The sequence below is a fragment of the Eptatretus burgeri genome, chromosome 12 (genome assembly GCF_056783735.1).
Source record: "Eptatretus burgeri isolate ZD-2024b chromosome 12, Ebu_testis_v1, whole genome shotgun sequence".
NCBI lineage: Eukaryota > Metazoa > Chordata > Myxini > Myxiniformes > Myxinidae > Eptatretus > Eptatretus burgeri.
Genome location: NC_140972.1, coordinates 76297379 through 76307676, shown reverse-complemented (window position 1 = coordinate 76307676; position 10298 = coordinate 76297379). Strand labels below are relative to the sequence as shown.

The following is a 10298-nucleotide window of genomic DNA, read 5'->3' as shown; positions in this document are numbered from 1 at the left end:
TTGCCACGAGACGAAGCATTCAGGTCCTTCCCGAATGCCTGTTCCTGAGGCAGCCCTGCACAGATAACTCTGCGTGCTAGTGGGTTGCTAAGCAACCACGAACCCTGATTGGTACCGCCAATCCTGGCAGGGTTACAATAACGTGTGTTACCGTTTCCAGTGGATTGACCCCACCAAGTGAATTTCTTGCCCTCGATGCGTACTTGTGTTAACTTACTCTATCAGGTGTAGCCGAGTGGAGCTGCCAAATATGCACCGGCTAATAAGCAAATCAGGTGGGGTACAACTTCCTGTCTAACTCCACTTGTGCACTGTGTTGGACCAATAAAAGAAAAGACAACCGAGACAGATTGGAAATCACAACAAACAATTATTTATTACACACACACACACACACACACACACACACACACACACACACACACACACACACACACACACACACACACACACACACACACACACACAATCATTTAAAAGCAAGAAAGCAAAAGGCACATCAGAACAGATTTAACCATACACAGATTCATTCTTATTCAATCTTACTTACACAAAAGACTTGGCCATCATTAAAAGCAGAGGAGAAGAATAAAAGAAGAACTTGAAAAGAAAAGAAAAGTAAAGTCTGGAGAAAAGAAAAGTGGTCTTTTCTTTTTTTCCCTCACCTCACACAGCCCGACGGGCTGAGCAAGCCCAAAAATACAAGAGAATGCGGAGCAAATGTGGATGGAGAAGATGGGCAGTGGCGATGTGGCGTGATGGGACAGTTTAGCCCCGCCTGTCCACCCCGAACTGATTGGCGATTTCGGCCGTCAATGAAGAAGCGCCCCTCGCTTAAACCTTGTGAATGTTCTGCGAACATGTCTGGAGCGCACATTTGCACCAAATCTGCGCCTTTTCGCCCAAACTTGTGCCCACAGCCTCGTCTCTCCCCAAAAAGAACAGAGGATAGATTACAGGGGGATAAAACATTTGAAAAGTTCCAGGGAGAAGCGGTTTTAGACACAAACATGTAATGAAGGAAGACGACTGCTTTCCATACAAATGACGATGCATTTCCTATAATATCGTAATTTACCTCATGCTTACGCTAAACATGCACGATGGCAATAATTATTGTATGCTGCGCAATCTTAACTCCAACAAGACATTCCAGCAACAATATATATAGTGGCAGGATGGCCTAAGCCAAGAGACATGCACACTCGCCTCTGAGCTATCCATTGTGGGTTTGATTCTCGGCCGAGCTATAAAGCAGTCACCCTGGTGTTTCGCAAGCTGGGTGATACATCAATGCATGTGCTGTTCCTCAGATGGACCCTCGGCTGGGTGTCTCGTCTGCTAGCATTCGTTGGTGGATGTTAAAGATCTCACCATGTCCTTCATGAAGAGTAGGTGAGTTATTGCTGGAACCCTGAATAAATCACAAATTTGTCATGCCTGGCCAGCCAGTTCCTGAAAGACAGGTCAAAAATGTTCCCGATCGAGCCAAAACATCGACTGAACCCACACCAATATGCTACCAACAACATGCTTTTCTACCAACATGCTACCTCATTAACCGATATTGAAAAGTGAAGGCACCTGGTGGCTCCGACTTGTCTGTAGAGTTGCCAAGAAAAGTGAGACTCCAGGTCCGACATTTCCACCACTGAGTGGTCTTCGTCTGTGGGTGCTGTCTATTTAAAAATATGGATCTTCCCAACGCATGCTCTGTACCAACTGCAAGAACAGTAGTTGTTTCACAAAAAAAAAGCTCAGGAATTATCATATAATTAAAAGTGCTTTCGATTTTACTAGTTAGACAAAGTCTTGTTGAATTGTGTAATCGTTTAAGCCATTAAAAGAAAGAGAGGCGATTATGAAACAAATCTCTCGACACGGATGGAGGAACAGACACTGTGACACGATGATGAGGCCTTGGGGCGGAAACGAAGGAACCGCTCGGACCGTCGCAGACTCCTCTCGTGGCCGGAAAGCCGAACGAAGCCTTGGAATCGAGCATGGAGCTCGGCAAGCCGCAGCAGCTCTGCTCTGCGTCTGATTGATATCTAATCGCGGCTTTTCAATTTGTCATAGAGCGCAGGCGCGTCCCGGCGAGCAGCTCCGTGCCTCTCCCAGGGGGACGGCAGCCTTTCATGGGGTAATCACCTCCCTTAGCCCGGGCAAATGACATCTGATTGTTTTGCCGATTACTTCACAAAACTTTAATTTCTGCCTTGGAAAGGATCATTGCCTCCGGTAATTGCGCGGATGCCTTGTCCTTGGCGGGCCGGAGAAACAGCTGAGGTTACTGGAGGAGCGAACGCGCCTTACGAGACGTGGAATGCGCCATTCCAGATCTCTCGGTCCAGTAACGACGGCACCCCTTCGGCCCATTCTTCTTCTTATTTTTGTGTTTCTCTGAGATCGGCCCGTTCGGCCTCCCCGCAGTTCTTTTGACGTGTTATCGCCCGTTCAGACACGCTGTGGCTGCGCTCCGCTCCGGCGGCTCTTTGAGCCTTAAACGGGAAGATTAGTCGCTCGTGGCTGCGTTACCGATCCGTAGATGATAACCCTCACTCGTGGCCCATCTGTGGATTGTAAAACCCTTACTCATGGCCCATCAGCAGATGGTAGAAAACCCTCACTTGTGGCCCATCGGCGGATTTGTAAGACCCACTCGTGGCCAATCTGTGGATTATAAAACCCACTCGTGACCCATCTGTAGATGGTATAAAACCCTAACTCATGGTCAATCTGTGGATTATAAAACCCGAACTCGTGGCCCATCTGTGGATGGTATAAAACCCGAACTCGTGGCCTGTCTGTGGATGGTATAAAACCCGAACTCGTGGCCTGTCTGTGGATGGTATAAAACCCGAACTCGTGGCCCATCTGTGGATGGTATAAAACCCTAACTCATGGCCAATCTGTGGATTATAAAACCCGAACTCGTGGCCCATCTGTGGGTGGTATAAAACCCGAACTCGTGGCCCATCTGTGGATGGTATAAAACCCTAGCTCGTGGCCCATCTGTGGATGGTATAAACCCCTAGCTCGTGGCCCATCTGTGGATGGTATAAAACCCGAACTCGTGGCCCATCTGTGGATGATATAAAACCCTAACTCGTGGCCCATCTGTGGATTGTATAAAACCCTCACTTGTGGCCCATCTGTGGATTGTAAGACCCTCACTCATGGCCCATCTGTGGATGGTGTAAAACCCTCACTCGTGGCCCATCTGTGGATTGTATAAAACCCTCACTTGTGGTCCATCTGTGGATTGTAAGACCCACTCGTGGCTCATCTGTAATTGTGTAAAACCCTCACTCATGGTTCTCTGTGGATTGCAAGACCCACTCGTGACCCATCTGTGGATTGTATAAAACCCTCACTTGTGGCCCATCTGTGGATTGTAAGACCCACTCGTGGCTCATCTGTGGATTGTATAAAACCCTCACTCGTGGTTCTCTGTGGATAGCAAGACCCACTCGTGGCCCATCTGTGGATTGTAAGACTCACTCGTGGCCCATCTGTGGATGGTGTAAGACCCTCACTCATGGCCCATTTGTGTATGGTATAAAACCCTAACTCGTGGCCATCTGCGGATTGTAAAACCCTCACTCATGGCCCATCTGTGGATGGTGTAAAACCCTCACTCGTGGCCCATCTGTGGATTGTATAAAACCCTCACTTGTGGTCCATCTGTGGATTGTAAGACCCACTCGTGGCTCATCTGTAATTGTGTAAAACCCTCACTCATGGTTCTCTGTGGATTGCAAGACCCACTCGTGGCCCATCTGTGGATTGTAAGACCCACTCGTGGCACATCTGTGGATTGTAAAACCCACTCCTGGCCCATCTGTGGATTATAAAACCCTCACTCATGGCACATCTGTGGATATTAAAACCCTCATTCGTGGCCCATCTGCAGATTGCAAGACCCACTAGTGGCCGATCTGCAGATTGCAAGACCTACTCATGACCCATCTGCAGATTGCAAGACCCACTCATGGCCCATCTGCAGATTGCAAGACCCACTCATGGCCCATCTGCAGATTGCAAGACCCCTCGTGGCCCATCTGTGGATTGTAAGACCCACTCGTGGCCCATCTGTGGATTGTAAAACCCACTCCTGGCCCATCTGTGGATTATAAAACTCACTCATGGCACATCTGTGGATATTAAAACCCTCATTCGTGGCCCATCTGTGGATTGTGTAAAACCCTCACTTGTGGCCCATCTGTCGATTGTAAGATCCTCACTCGTGGCCCATCTGCAGATTGCAAGACCCACTGGTGGCCGATCTGCAGATTGCAAGACCCACTCATGGCCCATCTGCAGATTGCAAGACCCACTCATGGCCCATCTGTGGATTATAAAACCCTCACTCATGGCACATCTGTGGATATTAAAACCCTCATTCGTGGCCCATCTGCAGATTGCAAGACCCACTAGTGGCCGATCTGCAGATTGCAAGACCTACTCATGACCCATCTGCAGATTGCAAGACCCACTCATGGCCCATCTGCAGATTGCAAGACCCACTCATGGCCCATCTGCAGATTGCAAGACCCCTCGTGGCCCATCTGTGGATTGTAAGACCCACTCGTGGCCCATCTGTGGATTGTAAAACCCACTCCTGGCCCATCTGTGGATTATAAAACTCTCACTCATGGCACATCTGTGGATATTAAAACCCTCATTCGTGGCCCATCTGTGGATTGTGTAAAACCCTCACTTGTGGCCCATCTGTCGATTGTAAGATCCTCACTCGTGGCCCATCTGCAGATTGCAAGACCCACTGGTGGCCGATCTGCAGATTGCAAGACCCACTCATGGCCCATCTGCAGATTGCAAGACCCACTCATGGCCCATCTGCAGATTGCAAGACCCCTCGTGGCCCATCTGCAGATTGTAAGACCCATTCATGGCCATTATGTGGATTGTAAGACCCACTCGTGGCCCATCTGTGGATTATAAAACCCACTCGTGGCCCATCTGTGGATTGTAAAACCCTCACTCATGGCACATCTGCGGATTTTAAAATCCTCATTCGTGGCCCATCCGTGGATTGTATAAAACTCACTCATGGCCCATCTGTGGATTGAATAAAACCCTCACTCGTGGCCCATCTGTGGATTGTATAAAACCCTTACTCATGGCCCATCTGTGGATTGTATAAAATCCTCACTCATGGTTCATGTATGAACTTGAAAAAAACTGTCACTCATGACCGATCTGTGGATCGCAAAACTCTCACTCGTGGCCCATCTGTGGATTGAAAAACCCTCACTCATGGTACATCTGTGGATTGAAAATTCTCATTCGTGGCCCATGTGTGGATTTTGTAAAACCTTCGCTTGTGGCCCAACTGCTGATTGCATGACCCACTTGTAAACTCCTCACTCGTGACCCATCTGTAAAATCCTCATTTGTGTCCCATCTGTGGACTGTATAAAACCCTCACTCGTGGCCCATCTGTAAAATCCTCATTTGTGTCCCATCTGTGGACTGTATAAAACCCTCACTCGTGGCCCATCTGTGGATTGTATAAAATCCTCACTCATGGCCCATGTATGGATTGTAAACGCCTCACTCATGTGAGGATGGTATAAAACCCGAGCTCGTGGCCCATCTGTGAATGGTATAAAACCCTAGCTCGTGGCCTATCTGTGGATGGTATAAAACCCGAACTCGTGGCCTTCGGAGCGAACGAAGCGCGCATCTTCGGATTGTAAACGCCTCACTCATGGCCCATCTTCGGATTGTAAACACCTCACTCATGGCTCATCTGTAGATTGTAAGATTCTCACTCATAGCCCATCTGTGGATTGTATAAAATCCTTACATGTGGCGCATCATTGGATTGTCTATACTTCGCAGTATTGCCGCCCTCAATCAAGGACCGGCAAATGCCCTGAAATGAGAATCTGCGTCAGTACGAGGTAAACTTTATTTAAGAGAAAGTCTAAATGTGACATCACAGGAAAAACCACTCAAGTATTAAGAGTTAGTTCAGTATTATTATCCATTCTCGAAAATGCAAGAAGCCTATGCTTTGGGTGATATATGTGTATTTTTTTGAGCCATGAGGGTGGTAAGGAATGACAGCAAGACAGGGTGGTGTGTGCAGGTATCATTATCCCGTCTCAACATGTACTCCACTGGACACACTCCTCTCCCCACTCCTCCCGAGCGTCTCTCCTCCTCCTCCACACACCCCTTATCATTCTCCCTTCCCACATCTGTCGTCCTTTACCACCTCCTCCTTACTCTATCCCAACTCCATTTCACCCCCAACCCTCCGCTTCGTTCCCCGTGTTTCTCCGCACAGACACGACGAGCGCGCAAATCATCGACACCACCACCGTCCGTTTTCCTCCCGATGGCCACCGTTGGCTATTAATGCGCCGGAATGGACCCGCTAGCCAATTACAGGGGCCCAGGCGCAGGTTCATGAATAATCTGGCCGAGATCTCAGCGGCATAAATGTACGCGGGGGTCCTAGGAGGGATGCTGGGTGAGGGACACGCTTCGGGGTTGGGAGTCTGAACAGTTCCAGCCAAGGGAGCATTTACCGCCAACGGGACGCAGGGTCTCCGGAGCATGGAAGCACAACGAGAAGACGCATCTGCAACGGAGGTGGTCTTGCCCGCCATTCAATGCAAGCTGCAGCCACTGCTGCCCCTTGGCGTCGGGTGCGGACCCCAACTCGGTGTCGACTCCGAGACACCCCCAGGGTGCAGGGAGAGCCCTGGACGTGCCTCACCGGATGTAGTGGCAGGTGGTGTAGCTGCGGTGCGACCTGAAGCTGGGAGGCTCGAAGCGGCTCCTGGCTTTGCGGCACAACGAACCACATCGTTCTCTGTGCTCGACATTCTAGATCCCAACAAGTTCACAGGCCGGGGCAGAGCGCGGGGGGCTGGACTCGGCATAGCTGACGAGTTCGGCGAGGCAAGTCCAGAGCGCCCTGAGGGCTGCGATCATCGTATTGACGGTGAGCATGGCACTCTCGAGAACTCATAACATTGAAAACTCACACTTTCGACCGCGCAACACCCTCAACAGCGCAACACCCTCGACCGCCAACACCCTCGACCGCGCATGCAAAACCCTCGAGCGCGCATGCAAAACCCTCGAGCGCGCATGCAACACCCTCGAGCACGAGTACACTCCGACCGTGAAAGGCACCACGTACGCAAACTCGTGACCCATCGACCCCTCCGCATCATGGTCAGTAAAGGCATATTTCCCGGGGGAGAGCCTGGTTTTTGGCTTGCCCTGCGTGCTTCCCTGCAATTCCATCTCTCACTCTGCGATCTTTTTCTTGGATTATAAACCTGTAACACTCAATTTCGGATCTCTCACACGTCCACAGCAACTCGTCATTCCTGAATTCCAGCCTTCAAGTCCTCGCACCAAAAGGATGATAGGAAAATGTTCGACTATAATAAAATAAAAAAGAGGTCTCGAGTGCGACTGTTCAACTTTGTGGGTCACTTGGGCTGGGGGTAGTTATTGACCCTTCGAGCCTGGTCAGGGTCGCGGCGTTAGCGACTTTTGACCTATTCAAACTCATACGGACGCGGCGATTGCTGCCATTGTAAATTTACAGGCAGGACATCCTTCATTACACGTCGTGACACATCCAATTTCCTCCTTATCTCTTCGTTATTCAAAGCGAATCGGACTAATTGTACAAAAGTGGGTTATCTCACAAAAATTAACAGCCTTTCGGACCCGTTTAGGACGAAACCCCGGCCGTGCCATGGCAGCTTACCCGCCTAATGGCGGCTATCGGTCCGGAGTGGCAGCCTGAGATGGGCTGATCAATATCCCATTATCGACTTCGCCATATCTCCTTGCCGCAGCTTGCAAACACTACCCCAACGTCTAAATTATAAGATCAGAAATCAGATAATTGCCCGATTAAAACTTATTAGAGTTATTAGCAGAGGTATTGATCCAGTATAACTTTCGACCCGAAGTCCTAATCACACCTCACCCGCGGCCACCGTAAATTAAAAAGGAGTTTAATGAGAAATGAAGGTTAATTCATCTAAAGGAACGTCAGCAAATTCAAACACTTTTACGTTTACACAGTGCAGCATTATGCCGTAATGGTTCCTCTGTGAATATACGTGAAACACGTGCACGACGTTCGTACATTTAATTCCGAAACGTTTCTTTTCCACCATGTATATATTATGACGTCACGTTTCGTCGTTTCCACTTCGCCTTTGGGTGTATTGCCGAGTTGGGACTGTGCATCCTCCTCCTCACCCCCTAAAATAAGTGGTGGATTGTACGACGAGGTTTTTCTGGACGATTGTGAGTGCGTTGTGTGTATCACGCAAAAGGATCGTTGTTGTGCAGAAAACAATGTTTATAAACACATTTGTTAACATTGCACGATTTCCATGCGAGAGGACAACATGAGGTTTGGACGTGCGCTTGTTCTCTTCTCTTGTTTTTGGACGTTCCCACGATCACTCCACGTGCCGTTGCCGTCCGTAGGAGCTCTGCTGCAGGACGGAATGGACAGAGAGGGCACCCCGGAGGAGATCATCGGGACCGGTTCCCAATGCGGACCGGAGCGGCATGAGCTGCAGCTGGAGGGACGCGAGTCGGACGAAAGCGGGGTGAAGGATGCACAGGAAGACGAGTCCAGGAAGCCCATGTTGAGCAACGGACAAAAGCAGAAGCGAAAGCGGAGCTCGGCGGACGCGAAGTCTGGGAAGCCGCGTCGTGCGCGCACCGCGTTCACGTACGAACAACTCGTCGCTCTTGAGAACAAGTTCAAATCGACGCGATACCTGTCTGTGTGCGAGCGACTCAACCTCGCACTTTCCTTGAGCCTCACCGAGACCCAAGTGAAGATCTGGTTCCAGAATCGACGCACTAAGTGGAAGAAGCAAAACCCGGGAGCGGACACGAGTTGTTCAACCGGTGGGAGCCTCGGCTCTGGATCGGTGTCCCCGCCGCTTGTGTCGCACCTGCCGGGACACCTGTCTTATCCGGGAACCGCGGGTCTAATGTGCGCGGCGCAGCTGCCTTTCCTACCTCCGGCAACCATGATGCCGCCATTCTTACTTAGTTCGCCTACCTACAGTCTGCCCTCTTTCTACTCGCCGCACATGTGATCTCGCATGGAAAATCCGAGAGCAATAACCGCAAGGAATCGGGAACTCCGTCGGGGTTTTACTTCCCACGTCACTCCGTGGCTTTTGGGGGAAAGGGAGGGAGTTGGGGTTGGGGGGGATGGGAATGAGCGCAAGCTTGTTGTTGTGAGACATTGTGTGTCTGCCTCAGGGATGGTGCAGCGCTCAAAGTCACGTTACATGAAATTATACTATTACGTGGTGGGGGGGGGGGGGGGATGGAATTCCATAAAACAAAAAATTCCCCGATAACAAAGGGAAGGAACTGAGAGTCTGACCCCGAAACTATATCGCTGAAAGCGATTCAAACTCGAACCTTTTTCAGTCTCATGTCGAGCCGCGCTGCGTTTCTGGATGTTCCAACTTTTGCAATAAACAACAAGCAACAGCAACAAGTCAACAACAGCAACAACAAAAGAGGTATAAACCGAATGTTTCCTTCAGAAGAAGAAAAAGAATATTTCTGCATTATTTATCGAGCATTTTTGTAACATACGTTGGAATGCGAATTCTTCGAGGAGTTCGTTAAAATGTGTATAAAAGAGTAGCGAAAGTTTGCTTATGATATACATATGCATGAGGGAATATTTCTTTCCTGTTTATTATTAAACGTGTTACGTATTTATTCTTCAACGAACTGTAATGAGAGAGAGAGAGAGAGAGAGAGAGAGAGAGAGAGAGAGAGAGAGAGAGAGAGAGAGAGAGAGAGAGAGAGAGAGAGAGAGAGAGAGAGAGAGAGAGAGAGAGAGAGAGAGAGAGAGAGAGAGAGAGAGAGAGAGAGAGAGAGAGAGAGAGAGAGAGAGAGAGAGAGAGAGAGAGAGAGAGAGAGAGAGAGAGAGAGAGAGAGAGAGAGAGAGAGAGAGAGAGAGAGAGAGAGAGAGAGAGAGAGAGAGAGAGATCATTTTATTATCATTTTTGTCTCGTCCGAGGTGTTTTCAAAGCGCGTTGTTCATCCAAGACCGACGAACGAAATGAACAACATTCGTTCGTATGTTAATAAATAAATAAATAGGAATGCGCGGGAGATCGAGAAAATTGGGTAAATCTGGGAGTGGGGTTCCGTGCAGTTACGGATAGTGTTCGTGTGAATGATTAGTTAAACTAGTTAATTTTATATGACAATGGAAGCCGTTAAGTTAAATTTATTTATTA

The 10298-nt window shown here is 49.2% G+C and overlaps 1 protein-coding gene across 1 annotated transcript; it reads left to right on the top strand.

Moving 5' to 3' along the window:
* Positions 1-6309: 6309 nt before the first annotated feature.
* On the top strand, positions 6310-9821 carry NKX1-1 (NK1 homeobox 1). The gene is made up of 2 exons (XM_085848590.1): positions 6310-6982; positions 8503-9821. Exons 1-2 carry the CDS (start codon positions 6592-6594, stop codon positions 9126-9128), a joined length of 1017 nt encoding a protein of 338 aa, XP_085704716.1. The 5' UTR covers positions 6310-6591; the 3' UTR covers positions 9129-9821.
* Positions 9822-10298: the final 477 nt, after the last annotated feature.

Excerpts from the sequence above, each read along its gene's own strand:
- NKX1-1 (XM_085848590.1), top strand. The coding sequence starts at position 6,592 with ATGGAAGCACAACGAGAAGACGCATCTGCAACGGAGGTGGTCTTGCCC. Across the intron at positions 6,983-8,502 it reads CTGCGATCATCGTATTGACG|GAGCTCTGCTGCAGGACGGA; the intron begins GTGAGCATGGCA and ends TGCCGTCCGTAG.